The 23,477-nt window shown below is 48.3% G+C and overlaps 1 protein-coding gene across 3 annotated transcripts; it reads right to left on the reverse strand.

The window, feature by feature from the left end:
• Nucleotides 1–7,305: 7,305 nt before the first annotated feature.
• On the reverse strand, nt 7,306–22,184 carry CES4A (carboxylesterase 4A). Of its 3 annotated transcripts, XM_079117096.1 has the most exons (14): nt 22,083–22,177; nt 18,339–18,540; nt 14,953–15,094; nt 14,740–14,873; nt 14,295–14,448; nt 12,611–12,719; nt 12,432–12,532; nt 12,286–12,324; nt 11,544–11,684; nt 10,997–11,077; nt 10,466–10,619; nt 9,661–9,792; nt 9,403–9,475; nt 7,309–8,258 (listed from the first exon to the last, which is right to left on the reverse strand). In XM_079117096.1, the coding sequence occupies exons 1-14, from the start codon at nt 22,138–22,140 to the stop codon at nt 8,096–8,098; spliced, it is 1,683 nt and encodes a 560-aa protein (XP_078973222.1). In that variant the 5' UTR covers nt 22,141–22,177; the 3' UTR covers nt 7,309–8,095. The 3 variants fall into 3 exon arrangements, with proteins under 3 accessions (XP_078973223.1, XP_078973222.1, XP_078973224.1); XM_079117097.1 differs by lacking the exon at nt 12,611–12,719 and having other exon boundaries at nt 7,306–8,258; nt 12,432–12,536; XM_079117098.1 differs by lacking the exon at nt 18,339–18,540 and having other exon boundaries at nt 7,313–8,258; nt 22,083–22,184.
• Nucleotides 22,185–23,477: the final 1,293 nt, after the last annotated feature.

Here is a 23,477-nt window from a genome sequence, read left to right on the forward strand (position 1 = left end):
AAACCTGGCTTACACAAAGAAGGGAATGCATTAGCTCATTTAACTGAAAATTCTGGGTGTATTACTGACTTTAGGTATGGCTAGATCCAGGTATTCAAGCACTTACACCAGAAGTCTGTCTTATTCTTTCTCTCCCTCAGTCTCTTGGCTCTCTTTTAGCTTCATCTACCCACTGACTCGCTCTCATGTGGTAACCATTCTATCAGCGCGTTGAGAACTGCCCTTTCCAGATATTCCCACAAAAATCTTGGGATTGACTTTAATAATCCAAGCTTGGGTTATTTTCTCATCCATGAATTGTGGGTACTGTGAATTGCTATGGAGTGGATGATGTCACAGGAACAGGAATAGCTATACTGGGCAGGCAAAAACACATCGGGAAGTACCTGGGTTTGTGTTTAGCACAGTTACAAGTTCTCAAAGAATGTTGGCTATGATATTCTTTAAGTTCCCATCTAACTCTTCAACTCTAGGATTTTTACACCTCTGTACTTTGATACAAAAGCAGCTGTATTTGTTGGCAGTTAAGGGAAGCAATGGACAACAATTTGAACTCATACAATGTCTAGCCAAAATCCCATTAAATAGGCTGACCAGAGACCTAGAAAAGGAACCTTGGCAGAGTAAGACTGGGGAATTCATGTTCTTCCATAGCAGAGGGTCACTGCTTTTTGCCTTCCTCCATCTGTAGATAAGCCAGGGACAGTGGCAGTGCCAGAACCAGGGTATGGCCCTGGAAAGCACTCCTGAGGTTCTGAGCCTACTACACCCATAGTCCCTTCAAAGGATACTGCTTTATTCAGCATCAAATGATCTTACTGACCAGAGAGCTGACCCAGCTCTGGGAGGTAAAGGCAGTCATACTTAGTCATACTTGGAGCTGAAGAGGACCATAGAGTCTGAGCAATGTGCATGCTTTGGGTTAGGTATTAACCAAGTCATTACCCAATCAGAACTTTCTCTGAAGTTTGTGTAGTGAGTCCCCTGGGGTGCAAATCAAGTAAGGGCAGAACATAGGGTTCAGCTCACACCCAGTTCTCCATCCAGACTGTAAAACATGTAAGGGTGTCCCCTGGATGTGTGTGCTGTAAGTGCTGTAACAACTATTTTGTCTGCCATACCTGGATGCTGGGCAGATGGGAAATGTAATCTAGAAAATATGGTTCCACATCCAGGCTGCCTCCTGGCTTCTCATATTAGGCCTCCCCATTATCGGTGGTGTTTGGTTAGAGTTACATCCTTGCATCCTTTAGGAAAGTATTCTTTCCCAAGATGTGCTCAATATTGTGGATGTGTCAGTCACCTAGAGAGGCCAGGCAGAGATGGCATTTCTCACTGCAGTGAGGATCAGAGAAGCCAACTGAATGCTCAAGATCACGCTGCATAGGTAGCAATTATATTAAAACCCAAGATCTCTGCCTATCAGCAAACTTTCCTAGTCACTTCATCTCCCCAAATCCATGATGGTGCCCCTTCCAGGTGCTGAAAGGTCCAGCAACAGGCCAGAGTTTTGGAGTCTTGGGCCTGGGGTCTCTTGGACACCCTGGAAGCCACAACAGCCCTTCCCCCAGACTAACAAAGCAGTTCTTTAAGCAAGAGACATGAATCAGCCACAGGCGCCTCTGCCAGTTGTTGATGGATTTTCCTGCCACTACAGCTAATTTCCTGAAAGTCCTTTTCTTTCACCTTCAGGCATCCCTTCAAAATGAATTTTGCTCCTTACCAGTGGCAGATCCATAATGATCATCCAGTAGCACTTTGGTGAGGTCACCAATGGGTTCCTCCGTCAATTCCTATGGCTGGAAGGTCTGGGAGTAAACAGAACTGCTGGAACATAGCTGATGGGGGCTGAGGCAGAGACCTGTTCCACCACAAGGACTGCTTCCAATATAGAGATGAAAATAAGCAGGCCAGAGGAGCAAGTGACCTACCTGAGGTTGTGCAGAGGAACAGGCCCAGACAGGAACACAGTGCTCCCAAATTCTGCCTAGAAGAGGCACACTAAAGCCTACTCTGTGGGACAATCTCCTTTTGATTTCAGCCTCTAAGTTCTTTCAGGTTTCAAATGGGCTCCCTTCCCTGCATATTGGTTCCCCAGGCAAATCAACCCAAATCTAAACCCTTATGGCTTTGGAGTCCCCACTGCCATCATAGAGGAACAGTGGTGAGAAGTTAGAGTGCTGTCTAGGTTTCCATGGGGTGGGGACAAAAAGGCTTCCCCAGCAGCACCTGGCCTTGTCTTCATCCTGTGCTGGACTTGGGGCATTTTTCTGGATCCAGTGGGAAGGGTACCTTAGGCATGGAGAGGATCATGTGAATTCCCAGGCTGGGATGGCCAGCACAGTTTGGGGCAGAGTGCTCCGTAAGTCGGGGGGAGGGGAGAGGTGGTCAGAACTGACTTCCTGCCTTGGTCCAAAGCTTCTTGGGAAAACAGGGTATCTGAGAGACTTCCTCAACACCCACCTCCCCCCGCCCCTTAGTCCCTAAGTCCTGGCAGTTGGTTTTATGCTTGCCTTATTCTATGAAGATTTATTATCCATTTCTATGCCACTTCCCTTATCTCTCACTTCAACTCCCTCCTCCTCTAGTTCCTCTATGTAACCTCAAAGATTCATCTGGAAGGTAAATGTGACTAGGATATGCTCCTGCTGTAGTTCCCCCAGGGCCTTAGGGTAATCTCTATGCTCCTTTTCAAGCTATGAGCCTAGTGCTCCAGCTCTTGGGCCCTGATTCTTCTCTTCACCTCTCTGTGTGGGCCATGCTGACACTTAACTGCTGAAATCAAACAAGCCAGTTCCTACCTGCAGGCCTTTGCTCTTGCTGTTCCTCTGGTTGACAGATTCCCCTTCCTCTCCCTGATCCAGTCTCTCTACTTTCCCCTACCGGTCCTAACAAATGCTCCTCCAGGAAGCCTTCCATGACTCCCAAACCCAGACCAAGTTAGGCCATCTTCTCTGTGATCTATAGCCCTCCAGATGACCTGTCCTGAAAGCAAAATGAAAGAGAAAGGAAAAGAAATGGAGACAGACCTCAACAGTTCAGGGATGCTTTATTAAGCATCAGAGGGGCACATTTTCCAGGGACAAAATGGCAACTGGTTATGATAGGGGTCTGAGTTTTATAGGGTTCAGTGAGACTTAATCATAGCAGAATATGTTGGTTGGGCAGTCAGGGAAACAGTTGTAGAAGGGGAAATTGTAAAAGTCCAGAGCCCATTGTTTTCCCTGGGACCCATTGTTCTTTTTTTCTCCTTGGGGGATGTTGTTTTTCATATCCTTCACTTTATATCACCTCTCCCCACCCCCAGTCCTGGAGTATTGCAGTGGTCAGACAATGTGGATGAAAAATCAATCCCTAGCTGGGTGCAGTGGTGCACACCTATAATCCTATTGGCTTGGCAGGTTGAGGCAGGAGGAATAAGAGTTCAAAGCCTGCTTCAGCAAAAAAGTGAGGAACTTAGTAACTCAGTGAGACCCTGTCTTTAAATAAAATACAAAAACGGGATGGGGAGGTGGCTCAGTGGATGTGCCCCGGAGTTCAATCTCCGATACGCCTCCCCAAAACACACACACACACACACACACACACACACACACACACAACCAATCCCTGTACAGTGCCACCTTCTTAGGACCCAGACCCTGCTCCCTATCCCTGCAGCCTGGGGTGCCCCCAGCACTGCCCTGTTCTCTGACCATCTGCCTGCCTGGCTGTGTGTCCACCACCTCCTCCTTCTTTCCTCTACCTCCTGACTTTCTAGGGCAATCATTCCCTTGTTCCTTTCATCTGCCTCTGTCCCTGTCCCCATTCTTTCATGCATTTGCACTTCATTCCATGAAGTATTTGAGGTGGTGTCACTGTCACTATGTCCCTTCATTCAGTCTCTATCTCCCAATTTTCTCACAGGCACTTTCTCCTCTCTACACCATTAATGATCTTGGCACATGGAAAGGGGAGTTCTTGTTCCAGAGAAGTGATCCTTTCTCCCCCAAGAAAGTCTGACCCAACATAGCTCAGAGAGGTTTCAGAGTATCTAGTCAGGCCTTCCCCCACAGAGAGGCCAGACCGCAGAGGGGAGGAAGATGTGAGAAAATGCAAAGAAAAGGGCCCTGCATCCAGGACTTGTCAGGGGCCTCAGCACCTCCAATCCAGTCCCTCATGGCACTGATGGGGGAAACACTGTGCAGCAGGATCTCTTTGGCCAACCCCAATTGTGGCCCTACCTACTAAACCCTTCCCTAGTGGCATGTCCTGAGCATAGAACCACCCTGTTAGCCACTCTGGGGCTCTTGCTTGTCTAGCTTCATGTGGAAAGGGGTTATCTAAGGGAAGAGGAAGTCATAAAGTAACAGACCCTGGCTCCTACTGCTCTCTCTTCCAAACCCTTTTTTCTTCACCTGGTGCATTCTGACCCCCTAGGCGTGTGTGTGTGTGTGTGTGTGTGTGTGTGTGTGTGTGTGTGTGTGTGATGTTGGTTCCTGGACAAGTCACTACACCTTGCAGCCTGTAGGCTCCTGGAAGGCAGGACTGATCCCTCTTGGGTCTCCCAACGTCTACGGGAGAGGCAGGGTATGCAGAGAAGGATCCCAGGGGAGGAAGTCCATGAATTCACTTGTCTGTAATGAGGGCCTCTGGCCCTGTGCTGCCCACTCAGCCCCCTGCCTACCTCCCTGCACTGGGGGCATGAACCAGCACCAGCCAAGAGTTTCTAAAGCCTGACCCTGCCATGGTCACTAGTAACAGCTCTGGGCCCTGCTGCCCAGACTTGAAGAAGCAATGAGGGGGTGCCTGGGACGGCAAGAAGTCTTTTGGGTAGAGCCATCCCTGCCTGGGAGGGCCTCAGTCACGCCGGTTGCCAGTGAGCAGCTGATGGAAGGGGCCTGAGGCACAGGGGTTGGGGGTTCAGGAGTCCTCTCAGGGGGCCCCAGCCCGCTCGCCCCACCACCAGCGACGGCGAGTTTCAGCTCCCGGCGCCCTCGCGTCCGGCGGGGCTCTGGCCGGACGCCAGACGGCCGGATCCATCACTGTAGTTGGCGGGAGGCCGGACGGCGCGTCCCCCGGGGCTCCCTGGCAGCCTGCACAGTCTGCCAGGCAGGGAGGCTGCGGCGGGAGCTGGTGGCCCGAGGAGGCGGCGGCCAACGCGGCGCTGCGGGGGCTGCGGTCAGCCAGCCAGGCGGAGGGGCTGCTTCTCCCGCACTAATTGGCCCTTCCCCCGCCGTCTTGGCCAGTAATTGCTGCCTTGGTGGGTGGAGGGTGGGGGAGTGTCGCTTCCGGAGCTGAGAGCCAGGCAGCCCCCAGGTGGGCAACAGAAGTGCTTGTGCGCGCTGTGCCTGCGTCAGCTTGACACCGGTGTGCATTGGTTCTCGCTCCCGCCTTGGCAGGCAGAGGTAATCCAAAGGGGAATAGGAAGCTACACGAGTGTCTTGAGATCTTCGTCAAGATCCAATCATTTCTCAAAACCGCTCCAGGCGAGTTGGGGCTTTTAGGAAAAACTCTGGGTGGCGAGGAGTAGGGGGCGCTGAGCTGGGGGCAGGAAGTTAAGGAGGAGGGAGAGCAGCAGGTAACCCTTCCTGTGCCCTCATCCTGCTCTGCAGCCGAGGGAGGATCTGGCTGAAAGAGTTCACCTTCCTGGGTGGATGAGGAGGGTACGGAGCTGGGGCCATGGGAGACAGTCCCCCTCCCCATCCAGGTTGCCTCCTGGATTTCTTCCACGTTCCTTCCTAGGAAAGGTCCCAAGGTTTCCCAGAGTTCTTTGTAATTCTCGAGTCTGCCACAGTCAGACTGGACACTCACTGAACCCTGGTTCTGGCTCAGTTGCGCTTCCTCTAGGAAAACCTGCCAGGGCACTTGTTAAAGCTGGACAAGACTGACTTTATTCAAGACCACCAAAGTGGCATAAGGACCATTGCAATGGGGGTTTGCAGTGGAGGAGAGAGAGTGGGCTCAACTCCAAATACACTGGTAAGTGGGAAATTATAGCCAGGAGCAGGATGGGGTCAGTAGATGAAAAATTAATGAGGAAACCTCAGGGGTAAGAGGTGGGAGTTCTGGCTAAACCTATTTAACAGGATTCTTGCTAAAGACAAGATTCTTGCCGGGGTGCTCAGATATCAACTGGGAGATAGGAGAGGCTGAGGAACCCAGTTTGATACGGAAAGTGATCAGATATTGAATGAGGGAGGCTCTGGTTAAACTGATTTGGCAGGGTTCTTCCTAAAATTGGACAATATGGAGATGAATACAAAATCCCAAAAGTGAGGGCTAGTTGATAAAGTGCAGGGGAGCCTGAATAGAGTTTGGTCAATCCCAGAATCTTCTTCATGGGATGTATTGATCTGTTTTCTATTGCTGATAGCAATAGTACTGATTGGGCAGTTTATATAGAAAGGTTTATTTTGGTTCATGATTCAGGAGGTGCAAGATTGAGGTGCCATATCTCGTCATGATCTTCTTGCTGGCAAAGTCTGGAAGCAGCATAGGGCATTCACATGGCAAGATACAGGGAGCAAAGTGAATCTGTGTGTGTTTGTGTGTGTGTGTGTGTGTGTGTGTAAGAGTGAGAAAGGGAGAGAGGGAGAGAGAGGGGGGGAGAGGGGGAGAGGGGGAGAGGGGGAGAGGGGGAGAGGGGGAGAGGGAGAGAGGAGGAAAGGGAGAGAGAGAGGAACTCTCCTTCTTATAAAGTCACCAGGATTCAATCATGAAGGTACCACCCTGTGGTCTTATCAAATCCTAATCACCTCACAAAGGCCTCACCCCTAGGATTAAATTTCCACCCACTTAATATCTCACAATGGGAATTAAACTCTAGCATGAGTTTCAGGGAGATAAGCCATATTCAGGGAAAAATGAAGAACTCTCAGAAGAAGAACTTGACCAAACTAGGAGCTGTGCCAGCAGGCCACAGGATGAGTCTCCCAGGACCTCCAAAGTCAGGATGTCCCCTGCTGCCATTGGGGTAAATCAGGCTACACACACACACACACACACACACACACACACAAACACACACACACACACACAAATTAAAAGGGTAAATTTTATGAAATATATATATTTTGCCATCAAAACTCACAAAAAACCAGTAATCTCAACTACTGGGGAGACTGAATCAGAAGGATTACTTAAGCCCAGAAATTCAAGGCCAATTTTGGCAACATAGCAGGAACCTCTATTAGGAAAACACACACATACACAAACACACACACACATACACAAACACCCACCCACCCACACACACACACACAGAAAACAAAAACTGTGGGACAAGTTTGGATATGCCCAGGTCAGATTACAGGAGAGACCAGAGAATGAGGAGTGTGACTGTAGCACTAAGGCCTGAACAAATGGACAGTGAGCCTGGTCCTGATGTCCTGGGGACATTCACTTGAGATAATGAAGAAACAAGCCAAGTATTTTTTGGCCCAAGCAACTTTGCTGCAGCTCCTGTTGATTGAGTGTACCCTAGTAGGCAGGGAAGGAGTAGGCAGTTACGCTCTGTTCCTCCAAGGGCTCAAATGGAGACATCGTGCACTTTACCCAACCTTTTTACAGATGGAAGAATTGTGGGTCAACCCAACTTTATTGAGAACCAGTCTTGTGTGCAGGCTTTGGAGGGACCCTGGGAGAGATGAGTGCAGGTTGGGGAGAAGATTTCAAGCTGTCAGAGCTTTGCTGTGTGTCACAAATAACCCGCCTAGGACCTCCAGACCAGTGTGAACAGGCTTGAGGTTGAGCAGGATGGATGATAAGTCACAAGTGGGATGCAATGACAGGCAGTCTGCATGAACTTCCTATCAGAAGGGGCTTCAAGTACATCTTGAAGGGTAGGAGTACTCAAAGAATGGAGAGAAGGGGTTGTCCTGAGGTTGGGGGGCACAGTCATGGCATCATGGGATGTCAGGCTGCATAGGGTGGTGCAGAGCCCAAAATAACAGGCTAAGGCTCCAACTCTGGCCTGGAGGCCATAGGGAGCTGTGGCAGATCCCAGACTGAGTGGGCAGGACTCCTGTCCCTAGATGTGCCCATGGGCATTCTACCAGAGGCCTGGGTGCTAGGGCCAGCCCTTTGGCTTTCTCCAGTATTGCCACTTTCAGAATCACTTCTGCTTCTCAGGTCTCTGAGGCTGGTGCAGCCTCCTCCAGAAGGCCATCCTCTTCTCCTTGAGCTTTACACCCACTCTTGTGGTAAGGTTCAGCTGCAGATACTTTTCATCTTTGTCGTAGCGTGGCCAGCAGGGCAGCTTCCCATCATTAGGGTTCCTGTCCCAGAGGAGAAAGGAGAGAGAATTCTTATTCCTCCCCTTTGTCCCACCTCCTCTTACCCTTCCCTCATTTACCTTCCCCTTGGGAGTTGGAGAGTAGGAGGACTTTATGCAGATGATATTTAAACAGATATTTAAGAAAGAGTTGGAAGGGGTGTGGCTTCCTGTCAGAGGGAACAGCATGTTCAGGGATTAGACATATGAAAGACCAGGGCTTTAGAGGAAGCACAAGTACAGGGTTAGGTGAGAAAAGGGTGTATGTGAAGGGGATGGAATGTGCAAAGGGGAACTTTCTTTCTTTCTTTCTTTTTTTTTTTTTTTGTACTGGGATTGAACCCAGGGGCACTGAACTACATTCCTAGTACTTATTTATTTATTTTTAAATTTTTAATTTTTCTTGAGACAGGGTCTTGCTAAATTGCTGAGGCTATCCTTGAACTTGTGATCCTCCCATCTCAGCCTCCCAAGTCCCTGAGATTACAGGCGTGCGCCACCACGCCCAGCTACAGGAAAAATTCTGGAGGGCCTTTCATGCCAGTCCAAGGGTGGTGGGACTTTATTCTGGGGGCATTTGGGAACCAGAAAGGGTTTTAAGGAGGTGATATTTCAGACAGACCTGTCTATTGTCATGGGAAGTGCTGGAGAATGTGGAGATATAAAAATAGTCAGGAGGCAACCAAAACTCAGTAGAGTTGTCACCTCCATCTGAAGCCTCCTGTGCCCACCCAGGTTGAATCAGACACCTCCTCAATGTTCTCAAAGTGCCGACTGTTCCACCTGGTATGGCTCTCATTGTGCCTGGCTGGAATTTTGTCTTCATATAGTGAACTGCAGGAGTATGGGCTACACATCTGTGATGTCCTTGAATTCCAGCTCCCCAGTACAGGGGAAGGGCACACAAAGAGAACATCAGTGACTGACAGTTGAATGCTTGAGTGAATGCAGAATGTTGGTCATGGGACAGAGAGGAGCACATCCTATACACATTTAGGTTCTTGTGACTGATGCGGAAAAGGCAAGGGGGAAGGGGCACCCTGGTTCAGCTGATTGTACAGTTCTTGTAGGACATGCAGGGGCAAATACCCAAAGCAGCCAGCCTTCAGGTCTAGCATGGCCCAGATGAGTCAGAGGATCAAACTCACCCAGTGCGGGCAAAGTTGGCCCAGTATTTCATCATCCGGAGGCTGAGTGCCTTCTCCTCACCTGTGAATAAGCCTGGAGGCAGAAGGGGATGTGGTATTTGGGACAGAACTGGGGCACCAACCTTCTACTCTGCATAAAATTTTCATTTGGGAAAACATCCCATAGTAGGATCTGGCTAGCTCCCTATGGCCAGCCATTGGAGGGGTGGATCTGCATACACACATGAGCAGAATGACACCCAGGCAGGGATTTAGCACCTTTGGAGAATGGGCTCCCAAAGATGAAGCGGATCTCGTCCCCGTGGTCTGCCCCATCATTGCGAGGTTTGACAATTATGCCCGAGGGAGCATGGTGCTCAAACTCGTACAGGTAGACAGGGAAGCCAGCATCTATGAATGGGGACACCGGGGAGGGCTCTAGGAAAAGCTCCAGCCTGGCTTTCCCATCCACCCCATGTATCCCACCCACCTGTATCAAGCAGGGGAAAGAGCTTCAGCTTCAGAATCAAGAGAGCATGTGTGAATCCTGTCTGCACTACTTGTTAGCTGTATGACCCTGGGCAAGCCACTCAACCCTTCTGAGTTGCAATTATTCATCTGCAGAGTGGGGACGATAAAATTGAATTCACAGGGTTATGGCAAGGATCATGGAAGCCTTCCTCTTCCCTTTTCTGAACTTCCTATTCTTTTCCAGGCATTTAAGTGTCTTAATGACTGTCTGTCTTCCAGCCCCCACCTTTGACTTCTCACCCACATATTTAAGCTCCATTCAACTTAGGTAGGACTGTTAAGTTGCTCCCAAGCCTGTCCTCTCAGCCAGGAAGACTTCCTAGACACCCTATCTTTCTCCTCTGAGCTGGGTGAGCTCTTGCTCTTGTCTGTAAGGAACAGTCCTTCCTCTCATATAGTTGACAGCTCTTTGCCTCCTCTGTGGCATCTTGGAGTCCTACACCAGCCCAGAAGTACAGAGAGGGTAGGTGAACAGTTGATAAACTCAGTTGGAAAGCAGCATAGTTGGAGAATGGAGGGCACCAGTGTGGTCACTCTTGGGGACCCCCCGTACCCCGGTGGTAGCGGGCAGCTTGCAGTGTGGTGTACACAAAAGTGGCATCTCCAGCTAGGTCCATCACATGGTTTCGGAACATCTTCCAGTCATTCTTAGGGGTATCGCTCAGGTACTCCTCCACCACGAGTGGTATCTGCTCCTTAGTGACATTCTGGGTGGGGAGGCCATACCCACCCTAAGGCCTGTTGTGCCAGCTATGCCATAGGTGGGCACACCAGTGACTTGATCCAGCCTCAGCCTCCCAGGAGTTTTGGGACTGGGAGCTTCCCAGGAAGACCTCCATCTTGGCTGATTTTTACCCCTGTTTTTGTTGCATGAGAATTGCCTCCCATGACCCTGAGGATAACCCCAGGACCTTGCCCATCAGCAACCATCCAATCCCATACCAAACCCCTTCGGGCCCTCCAAGAAAGACCCTGACCCCAGCTAAAGGCCCCTGACAAAGAGCACCTTCTAGGTTAAGAAAGAATAAAAGGAGGGGTGTCAGCTCTGTTCAAACTGAGCACCCTTGCCAGCTGGGCTCCTCACCAACAGGGTGCTGGTAATCCAGAGAAACCTGGTGAGGACTTCTTTCCTTGATGAATACCGGTTTAGTGGGAACTTCATGATCTGTTCACAGGACAGGATCCAGGTGTGGGTTAGGTCTAAGGTCCTGCCTATCTTAAATGGAGAATTCTAAGACAGAACACACAGCCCAGAAAGGCCCATGATCCTGTTCTGCTCTCCTTTCTGTCACTGCCACCTGATCTAGAGCTGAAGTGTGACTGGGAGGGCCCATTCTGATTTGGGGTATCAACCTAGATACAGGAGAAAAGGAGAGACGCAGGACTTGTTGTCTGGAGGTTTAGAAATGGACATTATAATCCATCTAACCTGTGACTTGAGGATTTGGGGCCCTCAAACCTCTAAGAGGCCACACTTCTTCCCCCTCCCCTCCATCATTTCTGGTCAGATCTCCCTGCACAGGGAATACAGAAGGTTCCCAAATACTTGTACATCCCCAGAGAGGTTACTGGCATCTAACCTGGTACTCAGCACTTCCCAAGAAACATCCTCTGCTACCCCACTCACTTACATAAGGCAAGAGCCAACTGAACTCCAGACTGTTGACACCTAGAAGATAGGGCACAGGTGAAACCTGCCCCCGGGCCAGGAGCACCACTGGGTCCTCTGGGAACACCACACCGTCCACCACAGGGCTCAGGAACCATATAATCTGCAAAACCAGGTCATTTCCAGCCAGTCATCTCCCATGTCCTCCCAGATTGCTGACCTTGGGTGCCCAGCTCAGCAGGTCCTCCTCTAGGGGTTGCTCTAACCTAGGCTCTTTGGGAAAAAACTGGGAATGGCCATGGTAACCTCTAGGAAGGTGGTGTGGGAAGGGAACAGGACAGACAGGACCAGACCTCTCAAACTTGTGATGCTTTCCCCAGGAATCCACATTGCTCACTCCCTCATATCTTGAAAATCTTTGCAAAATGTCACTTCATTGACATAGGCTTGCACTATCATTTCTGGACCTTTTGGCTAAGATCAAGTGCAATGTGATCTGCACTATCTGTTGCATTTAAAATTCCATCACTCCCACCATGCCTGACCCCTTTACCCTCTCCACTTGTGGCTAACCACTTATCACCATCTAAGGAGGTGATTAATTAATTAATTAATTAATTTATAGGGCTTCTTGTCTCTCCCCACCCGAACATCAGTTCCACTAAGGGAGAGATCTTGACTTGAACGGTTCTTGAGTATCCTGAGTGTCTGGCACACAATAGGTGTTCAGTAAATACTCAAATTGCAAAACATGGCCTGCTCACCTCTTGAGGTTGTTTCTGGAAGTTTATGTGGAAAAAATTCTGTGGGGGAGATGATGGGATCAAAGTTAAAGAAATCTCCTCAATGTACTCCTGAGATAGATTCCCTGGTGGCTATAACCTGCAGGCAGCTAGAAAGGTTTACCTACCATCTGCCTGGACACATGCATTATCTGGGCCCCTGATAGAGACCTTAGGCAGTCTACCATGATCCTTGTGCTGTTGTGGTTGCAGCCAGCCAGGTGAGCAACTTCCTGCAGAGAGAAACATGGGTGCTCAGGGATGCCCCATTCTGCCCTATTGTGGAGCCCTGAGGGAGGAGAGATACCCACCTTGGCCACCTTCAATGGGTCACGAGTGATGAAGGCTTCGAATAGCACAGTGCCACTCTGGGAAATGGCCCGATGAAAGAGACCTTGGGCTAGGGGTGACAACATCTGTAAGGGTGAGGAGCAGGGCACCCATGAGATGCACAAGTAGGGACACTTGGGCTGTTTTGGGTGTCTGTCTGGCCATTGCTGAGCAGCTCAAAAGGGCTCAGGAAGGGCACACAGCTGAGATGGAACCAGGAGTCCTGGGCTGGAGTCACAGACCTAAAGCCAATGCCTTCCTGCCTCTGGTCTGTGCAGAAGGAATCTGAGATTGTGGGAGAGGATCTGCTAGTATAGGGAAAGTCTGTGCTTCAGGGTTAGAAATGAGGGTAAAGGTGGGCTGGGGATATAGCTCAGTTGGTAGAGTGATTGCCTAGCATGCACAAGTCCCTGGGTTCAATCCCCAACCCCACAAAAAAAAAAAAAAAAAAAAAAAAAAAAAAAGAAATGAGGATAAAGGAGAGACCCTGTGGTTCCTACTGTCCCAGTTACCTGTGTTGATAGCTCTTAGTGTCTCTCCATTGCCCAAGTTTGAGGAACAACCACATTCCTGGGTCTCCTATCTTGTCCCTTGAATACTTCAAAATTCATATGCCCCAAACCTGCTGTATCCAAACTCCAGCTGACTGTCATTACACCACACCATCCACACAGCAGTAGGGACCTTTCTGCATCTCCTCTACTTATCCCAAGTGCTGTCCAAGTCCTGTCCATGTGACCATCTGCATTACTCTGCCACCACACTCTACTCTCCAACTTTCCTGCCTCTGTTTCAGAATCGTCCCCATTATTTTCTCTGGGAGTAAACCTTGCTCTTGCCACCCCCCCGCCCCATTATCTCCTTGATTTTCCAAGTGCGTTCCCACCTCTTTCTAATTCAGTCCCATGCAGCAGACTGAGCTACCTCTAAATCCACATCCAATGTTATCACTTCCCTGCTTAAAATCTGCCCCTGCTCTCCAATGTGCTTTGAATAAAGTTGCTTCATTTCTCTAGGCCTCAGTTTCTTTAGAGTAGAATAAGGACAACAATACATTTCTTTGGGGACTATGAATGGACTCAAATGAGGGAATACATGTAAGATGCTTAGAAGAGTGCCTGGCACACAGAAAGTGCTCAGGTGTTTGAGTATTATTATTACTGGGGTGACCTGCAAGGCCTATCTGGTCCCTCCTCATTTCACAGACTTGTGTGCCTCCAGGCACACCCTGGGTCAGTGGACCCCCAAGATATGGGGTCAAAGTTGGTGCTCCAACCCAGGCCCTAAGTTCCAGGCCTGGTTTGTGTTCCAGCTCTGTCCAGAGGGCAGGTAGTGGGCTTTGTTCAGGGAATACAGTGCTGGGAGAAGGCGGGTGGGCAGGAAGGGCTGGGCATCAGATTCACTGATGAATCTCAAGTCTCAGCATTGCCATCTCTGGGACTTGGTTTTGTCATCACTGCTATCCCTGAATGGAGCAGACACTCATGGCTATGAGGGGTGGTACCCTTGACAAGAGTACTCTTGGAAGCAGTGAAGGCAGATCTGGAAATAGGTGTGCTCGAGTACATTGCAGATCTGCGCAAGTGCCTGCACAGTGGAAGATACAGTTGTGGAACCTGCGAGCCCGTGTCTGTGTTGGTCCATCGGGACATGGCACTCACCAGTCCTGAAATGCACATGGCCCCCGACGACTGCCCGAACAAGGTCACGCTGTCTGGGTCTCCACCAAAGGCCTCGATGTTCTCCTGCACCCAGTGCAGAGCCTCAACCTGATCCAGCAGCGCCCAGTTGCCGCGGGCCTGGTTGTCACTGGTGCTGGGCCCCCGTGGTTCAAGATCAGGGTCCCAAATTCGAAGGTCAGGATGCAGAGGGCTCCCACTTGGCCCTACCCAACCCTTCCCTGCTTTCTTTCCCCACTGAGACCCAGTTCTGTGACCACACCTACTTCCTTAGAGGTAGTGTCCTCATCCCTTTGAGACGGCATGGAGTTGTGCCCCTTCCACCAAATCTTAGGACTTGCCTTGGCCACCATCTTCGCAGTCCCACCCACAAGCCACTTCCTTCCCCTTCCCCTAGTCTCTGCCTCCTCTGCCCAGAGCTGCTTACCTTAGGAAGCCCAGGATGCCGAGCCTGTGCTGCAGAAACACCAGCACCACTTTCTCACGGGCGGCTAATTCAGAGCCCTCGTAGGTGGAAGCTGAGCCCACAAGGAAGGCACCTCCTGGGAACCAGACCATCACCTAGAAGAGGAAGGCTGAGGCCTGAGTCGGGCTGTGGTGGCAGAGTAGGACTGTGGGTAGTGAAGTACCGAGTGCTCACCGGCAGCAGAGGGTCCCCACGCGCTCGCACTGGAGCGTATACGTTCAGGTACAGGCAATCCTCACTGAAGTGCAGCCACTTGTACTGTTTCCCCGTGTTTAAGTACATGGAGGTTAGCTGCCCCCAGGACTCCTGAAGGCACCTGCAGGCACAATGTGAGTTTGAACTCAGGCTCAAGGGAGGCATGTGGGAGAATGGTTCCAACCAGTGTCTGAAGTGAAGGGATAGAACCAAAACAAAATCCAGGCAACTTCTGTGCATGTGTGTCTGCATGTGTCCCTGGAGGCCTCCACTAGTCTTGGAGTACAGGCCTGGGAGACAGGTGGGCCACTCCAGGGTCCATCCTTCTCCATTGCATCTTGGGACAGAAGTGATTCCCCATTCCTGTTGGAGACTGCTGGTGCTGTCAAGGGAGAAAACAGGTGTCTGTCTTTAAACCCCCACTCCCCCTCAGTCTCTGCTCCGCATCCCAAACAGTTTCAGAATATACCCCATCCCCTCCATCCCCTGAATGCACTCTCAAGGCTATCAGATCTCTGGTCTGGACACTGCCCTGGTCTCTTAACACTCCTCCAACTTGTCCTCTACATTCTGGTCAGAGGGGTTGACCAAAAACACAAGTCTGACCATGTCACTCCCCTTCTCAAACCTTCCCTGGCTATCCACTCTGCCCTCAGTGAAGGTCATAACTGACCATGGCCATCCTTTCCATTCAGTCACCTCCTTCCCAGCCACCCTTGGCTCCAGATACATTTGGCCACATACTTGCCTCCCAACTTCAAGCCCCTGTGCCTCTGTCCCCTCAGCCAAATGCCTCCTGCCCTGCCCACCAAACCTCTGTTCATGTTTAAGGACAGTTCTTATACCAGCTCTGAGTTTCTTGTTAGAGTTATTTTCATTGGTCATTTTTCTCCCCAAGTGACCAAGTACTCCCTGAGGGCAGGGACAGAGTCTGAGTTCTGGCACCCAGCCCAACTTCCTGCTGTTTGTGTGGCTATTTGTGAAGTGTGGACTGTCTGGCTACCTCACCTTTTCTGCTTGCTGGTCCAACCCTAGGGTGTCTGTTCTTGTTAGGGTGGAGCTGGACCCATTTGATTGAATCTGCCTATTCCTTATCTTCCTCCTATTCTGTCCCTAAAGCATTACCTGTCCCCTTTCATCTGTCTTTCCAAACAGTACTTCTACCTGCCTTATCTAAACCTATCTTTTCCCTTCCACCTTCCCCAGCAACTATTCTAGCTTCCCTCCCCATCCCCAGGTTGAATTTTTTAATAGTTTCTCCCCTGACCCTAGCCCCAACCAGATTCTCTAAAGTCCCTAGCAGGCAGCAAATCTCTATTTCTATAGGTTTCCAAAATGTTTTCTTTAAGGGGAGATCATCTCCATCTCTATAGAATGTCTTTGCTCTTTCTTTTTTGACTTCTTGGGTAGCAGCTCATGTTGGTGTCCAACAAACCACACAGAGCCTCTCACCAGGAAAGTCAGGGCTTTCTAGCCAAGAACTGGGGTTATGAACCTCAGAGGCTCTGTTCCCATCCTACCACCAAAGCCACTCCCGACATCATCACCAATGACCTCTGCCTTGTTAAATACCTGTTGTTATCTTACTGGGCCTGGAAGCCTTCAACGTGGTCCCCTCCCTTCTTCAACAGTGTTTCATCTCTGTAATACCTCACTCCCCTGATTTTCCTGCTACCTTCTTGGGGGCTTCTCCTCTCCCAGGTCTAAGCATAAGGTGCCCAGGCCTCAACACTCAGTTCTCTTTTCTTTCTGATTGTTGTTTCCCACATTGTCCTTATCCAGGTCCAGGGCTTTGCTCCATTGAAACACTGCTGCCATTTTCATGCTGATGATCAGTTTGCCTCTGGCCCCCTTTATTCAACCATCTATTCCATATCTCCACATGGACCTCTGTCTGCATGCCAGACTCAATGTGCCCCAGATGAACTTATGTTTTCCCAATTCTGCTCTTGCCCCAATCTTCCCCTTTTGGGGAAATGGCTCCCCTATTCCCTTGGCTGCTCTGGCCAGAAACTAGTAATTATCGTGGCTCCTCTTCTTCCCTTGTGACTCGTAACCAATTTTCTGGTAAATCCCATCAACTTTACCTTTGAAATACTTGTGGAATCCAACCATCTCCTACCACTTTCACTGTAACTCCACTGATAGAAACCCCTATGTCTGCAACAGCCTCCTCCCTCCCTGCTCTTCCTTGACCCCTTCCCCATAGGTTGTTCTAAGCAATCCACAAATTCTTACACGTGATGCTCTATGTTTCAAACAGCCCTTGATCAAATAGCTTATGGCCAGTGTTCCAACAATGGATGCTCAGACATCTATGCAATAGACACTCTAACCTCTAAACCCCAACCTCAGGATTCTAGCAATGGTCATTCCATGTTCTGTCACCTGATGCTAGGGGCTCCAAATAATAGTCTCAGAATGTTTAGAATGCCATTGTTAGAATGCCAATGTTCATACCTTGACAACCAGTGTTTACACAGTTAATATCCTGGTATTCTAGTAACAGTGATCATGTTTTTGTTTTGCTTTGTTTCACAGTGCTGGGGATGGAACCCAGGACTTCTAAGTAAATGCTCTACCACTGAGCTACAGCCTCTGCCCCACAATTGGTTGGTCCTGTTCTAGCAGTGGAACCTCTTCTTAACAACTAGACACCCAGGATAGGAGTTGTAACTTTTTATAGCAACTGACACTCAGGTTCTCACAATAGATATTTTTCTAAACCTTGTGCTTTAACCAACTGATGCTGAATATTGTTAATGACTGCCATGGAATGTTCTGGACAATAGATTACTCAATAATATGAATAAACACTAAGCAATAAATACACTCGTTCTGGACAAACTACCAAGCCCATTACTTCAAAGTGCAGTCATTGTCCTACTCTTGCTGTGTGACTCAGGCCTTGAGCCCTGTTGGAGGCAGCCACAAGACCCAGGGACTGAAACTAAGACTCCTCATCTTGGAGCTCCCTCTGCAGGTAAGGACTGGTAATGCCATATAGTTTGTTTTGGATCTCAAGCTCCAGAGGAGAGCCCTCAGGAATGGGTTGTGTGTGAGCACCACTTCTCAGACATATTTAGGAAACCCAGCTTCCCAGCAGGCCCTGGGACACAGTCAGAGACCACCTTCCCCTTGCTTGGAGCTCTCCTGTGAGAAACCAAGAATAGCATTATCAGTGCTTTAAATACCATTTGAACCAATCAACATATTATATATATTTGGAAACTGAGGCCTAGAATGGGTCCAGGCCTGCCTGTGTTCTCAGTGAATTGTTCAAAGCCCGACCCAGAGACAGACACTGGTCCACCACCCTCCTCAGGGTCTGCCCACCTCCCAGCTGACAGTCCTCTGGCTCTTACGCAGGGGGGTAGTTAGTGGCATCTTTGATTCCTTTCCAGGGCTTCAGGGGCTCTGGAGGAGCAAACCTGCGGGAACCCACAGGAGGTCTGGAGAAGGGGACTCCTAGGAAGACATGGAGGGACGTCTTCCCCACATGTATCTGCTTTCCTTGGAGGGTCCCATATTTGGTGACCACTAGAGGTTCTTTGGTGTACAAGGCACCTGGGAAGAGAAGGGAGAAGGGTCACCCCAGCTTGGCCACTCTCAACCACAGATGGAACTCTGGCCCCTCTGCCATAGGAACCAGCTATTGCCTTTTGTTACAATCAAAAAGCTTGAAGCTTTTTTTTTTTTTTTTTTCCTCCTGGTACTGGGAATTGAACCCAGGGGTGCTCTACCACTGAGCCAAATCCCTAGCCCCCTTTTTTCCTTTCTTTTCCTTTCCCTTTTCATGTCTTCCCTCTCTCGATCTCTCTCTGTCTTTGTCTCTGTCTGTCTCTCTCTCTCTCCTTTGCTTCTTTCCTTCCTCCCCACTTTCTTTCTTTGAGAGTGTTTTGTTAAGCTGCTGAGTCTGGCTTTGAATTTGCAATCCTTCTAGCTCAGCCTCCCGAGTTGCTGAGATTATAGTGATGTATGACTACACCTAGCTAAGCTTGAAGCTTTCCATAACAATTGTGTCGATGTTCACTTTCTTGTACTTCTCTCAGAATTTTTTCTTTGATTTACAATTTCAAAGACATGTTGGTAGGTACATAAATGTTCTTGTCTTTTATATGTCTATTTCTCTTTGAATCAATATCAATGAATGTGTCATTTACTTTTATTTCTGCTTATCTTATATTGATATGGTAATAACTTTTTTGTTACTAATATTTGCCTGTTTTGTTTCTGGGAAAAAATCTTACATATATATACATATACATATATATATATATTTATATGTGTATACACATGCATACACACTTATATTCTTACTCTTATGCAACCTTGAATCCATAGTCACATGTATGCCCAAATTTGTGCATACTAGGTATACAGGTATACAGCTTATCCACAAAGAAACATGCAGAAATTCAATTCAGCAGGTTTAGAGGAGAGCCCTGATGTGAGACACTTTCTGTGACCTTGAACAAGTTACACATGCTTTCGAACTTCCATTTCAATATCTGTATGCACATACACACACATACACAGGTATTCGAGTACGGCTATATATAGGTTACAATGTATTCAGACACAACATATATTCATATCACACACACACACACACACACACACACACACACACACACAAGCATACTAGCACCATAGCCAACTCTTGGAATAGATAGGACATAGACCGAGTTGAATCCAACCCTCTGCCTTTGGGTACTTCATCCTGACCCACTCCTACTGCCAAGGGTTGCTAGGCCTCACATACATTATTCTGCAAAGTGACAGAAGGAAAATCTGATGCAAGTAATTATTGACCCTGGCTGTGTGTCAGAATCACATGGGGATTGTTGCAAAAATACAGATTCCTAGGCCACGCCCCACACTCTCTGAATGAGAATCTCAGAATTGCATCAGAAAATTAGATTTACAAATATCTCCAGGAAATCTTGTTGCAATTGGTTTTCGGAACAGCATTTGGAATTGGTGTGATAGAGCACACTCTCACACTCCCAGCTGCAGGTGGCTAAAAAATACTTCCCTGCCCACGTCCCCACGTCTCCCCATTTCTGATCTTAGATAAGCAATATCTGGACACAAAGGAGTGATTGTAATGGTGGCACTTTGGGCATGGCGGCAGGTCAGCAGGGCAAGGGCCTGTCCCACCCCTCCTTTGTGCGTGCCGCCATTTGCAATTTCCAAAGCTCTTTCCATCCCAGGAAGGCTTGAAAGCCCTGAAAAGGGCAGTGACCAGTCTGTGATCTCTTAGGTCAGAGCCAGCAGGTCAGTGTTTGTCATATTACCTGGATTTGCCCTGAATTCAGGGGCCACTCATGATGGAATAGCCAATAGCTATGATTTATGGATCCCTTCCTATAGCCCAACACTATATATCTCACCTCAATTTCCCAAAACATTCATAAGGCAAATTGTACTATGCAGATGCTGAAATGGAGACTTAAAAGTGTGTACGACTTGTCCAAGGTCATATGCGATGATCTCACATTAGTGCTCTGCTCTAACTCATGGTGTTTGTCCACTTCCCAGCCTCTGAGGGGACCCCTAGCCATGAGGCTGAGTGCTCTAGACCCCTAAATAAGAGCTTTAATGGAGTGGTCCTGATCCCAGCTCTGCTACTCAGAGGCAAGTAGCAGATGACACCCAATTCTGGTAAAGATACAGAGAAAAGGACGTTCACAAATACTGTTGGTGGAGAATGAATTGATACAATGCTTTGGGGAAATAATTTGGCAAAAATATATAGAGTTCACATACTCTAAACCAGTAATTTCATATCTGAACCCCTCTGCTATGAAAATAGTCAGAAATATTAAAACAAAGACTGTTCTGTTCTTAGCCCCTACCACACTGGGGGTTGAACCCAGGAGCTTTCTACCTATGATCTACATCTCTTGTTTCCTCCCTTTTTACATTTTACTTTGAGAAGAGGGTCTCACTAAGTTGCCCAGGCTGACCTTGAACTTGAGATCCTCCTACTTCAGTTTCATGAGTAGCTAGGATTACAGGCGTGCTCCACCATACCTGCATAAAAAAGACTGCTCTGAACCCTAGTGGACACTGGAAACATCATTTATATCTGGGGATGAAGCAAAGTAAATATAACTGTAAACTCAAGGTATAAACTACCTTCAGAAAGTCTTTTTTTTTTTTTTTTGGTGTAACTTGGAATTGAATCAAGGGGTATTCTATCACTGAGCTACACCCCTGTCCTTTTTATTTTTTGTTTTGAGTCAGGGTCCCTCTTAAGTTGTCCAGGATAGCCTTGAACTTGCAATCCTCCTGCCTCAGCTTCCTGAGAAGCTGGGATTATAGGCGTGTGCCACCATGCCCAACTCAATAAGATATGAAGTGAAAAAACAAAAAAAGGGGCAGCATATAAAATTATATACATGCTAATATCACAGCTATGTATATAAAGGAAAGGCAACAAAATACTGAAAGCAGTTTTAGCAAAGTTTCCCTCAAATTAAAAACTTTATATTTATCTAGGCAAAACTAATTTATGATCGAGGTCAAACTATTGTTCACTTTGAGGTATTGATTGGGAATGAGTACATGGGGTGTTGGGAATTTTCTAGATCTTGATCTGGATGGTAGTTACTTTATATATAATAAAATGTTGTACAATTAAGATATGTGCACCTTACTATGTACATCTCATACCCAAATAAAGTTTTGTTAATGTATTATTTTGTTTACACAGTAGAAAGCACAGTACTAATTTTAAAGAGAAGGACATTGGGGAGAACTGTGCAGGAGCAGGTAGGGAAGAAGGAGGCAGAAGCAGGACTCCTGTTTAAGAGAAAGAAGCAGAAAGGCTAGAGGGAGGGAAAGAAGGAAGGCCCTTCACTCGTCCAGGGGTAGGGAGGGGGCGGGGGAGGCAGGAGATGCCTTGCTCATTTTGTAGAGTAGTCCTAGGTCTCAGGAAAGCCAGAGAACTTGTTTTGAGTTTCAGCTGGTGGGTGGATTACCCTGAAACTCCGCCCTCCATCTGCCCAGACCTTGTCTAAGTGCCCCTGCCTCACTGTCCAGGAAAGGTTGAGCTGGGACCTGTCCTGGCAGACACTCTCAGGAAGGGTTAAGGGTCTTACCTGGGACTGTCTGCACCACCAGGCAAAGGGTGAGACTCAAACCCAGAATCCACCTCATGTCAGCTCCTGTCTCAGGCTGAAGTGATGAAGGATAGCAGCTGTGACTGCAGGGTGCGAGCGCCAGGATGTCCCACTTATATCTTCCCTCGGTCCCCATCAGCAGGTTCTGGGGAGGGAGGAGTTATGACCAGCCCACAGAATTGTCTCTTCCTTGGGGTTACAGGTCACACTCGATAGTCTTGGCTCTTCAATCAAACTGATCCACCTGCAATGCTTGCCCAGTTTGCTTATCTGTGCAAAGACTTAAAGTTGGGCTAGTGTGAGTCAAGCTTTGAGCATACAGTAGATGCTAGATTGGAGCAGAAAACCTGGTCACTTGGCCCCTCAGTGTCCATGCTGGATTTAAGGACCTCCCTGCTCCCTTCTGCTTTGTTCAGTTTCTTGTACAGGCTCCTGCCCCGACTCTCTTTTCAAGCCTAGAATGCCCAGGGGGCCCAGGAATTATGACTGTGGTTCTCAGACCACTTTCTAGAAAGTCCTCATGTGCTGATGTGACTGGGAGACTTCATATCCACTGTGTCTTGTCCGGGATGTCTCGGATGGCTCATCGGTGTGCTCTCTTGGTTACACCCTCACTGTTGGCAGAGCAGGTGTCTTCTTCCGGTGGCAAGTGTGCCAATGATGTGACCTCTCAAGAAGATGTTGAACAGCATGGAGCAAGAGCCCTGCAACTGCATGTATCCTTTGACCGAGAAATTTGGTCTGTAGGACCGTCCAAAACACACAAAAAATTGTGTTTACATGATGAGTGTCCTAAAGCTTGGTTGACAACAGTCTCACTCCAACACATCTGGAGGGTATAGGTGAAGAAGGGGTGTTATGACTACAGGATATAAGATGATACTGAGCTGCTAATAACATGTTCCACAAGTTTCTATAGCAGCAGTCAGCCTGGTGTGGTGGTTCTGAGCCAGGCTGCCTGAGTTTGAATCACAGTGCTGTCACTTACTAGCTGTGTGACCTTGATCAAACACTTAACTTCTCTGAACCTGTTTTCCTTAACTGCAAGAGTAGCATGAGAATAGTATTGATCTCCTGGGCTTGTCATGAGAATTTAGTGGGTATATGAAAGTAAATACTTTAAACTGCTGTGAGGTCTATTGCCTTAGTTGTTGTCAATCGTACAATTGTCCCTTGATGTCTGTGAGAGATGGATTCAGAATCCCTGAGGATAGTAAAAAAATCCAAAGATGCTCAAGTCTTATATAATATGGTGTAGTATTTGCATCTAACCTATGTACATCCTCCTACGTATTTTAAATCATCCCTGGATCAGCTCCAATATCTAATACAATGTAAATGCTATGCAAATTGTTGTCAGAATGTATTGTTTAG

The sequence above is a fragment of the Sciurus vulgaris genome (genome assembly GCF_902686455.1).
Source record: "Sciurus vulgaris genome assembly, chromosome: 17".
Lineage (NCBI taxonomy): Eukaryota > Metazoa > Chordata > Mammalia > Rodentia > Sciuridae > Sciurus > Sciurus vulgaris.

Coding starts and splice junctions, on each gene's coding strand:
- CES4A (XM_079117096.1), bottom strand. CDS start 22,140: ATGAGGTGGATTCTGGGTTTGAGTCTCACCCTTTGCCTGGTGGTGCAG. Junction 12,533..12,610: donor ATTGAAGGTGGCCAAGGTGG/GTATCTCTCCTC, acceptor CTCTGCAGGAAG/TTGCTCACCTGGCTGGCTGC. Junction 11,685..12,285: donor TCCAGAAACAACCTCAAGAG/GTGAGCAGGCCA, acceptor CTGGTTTTGCAG/ATTATATGGTTCCTGAGCCC.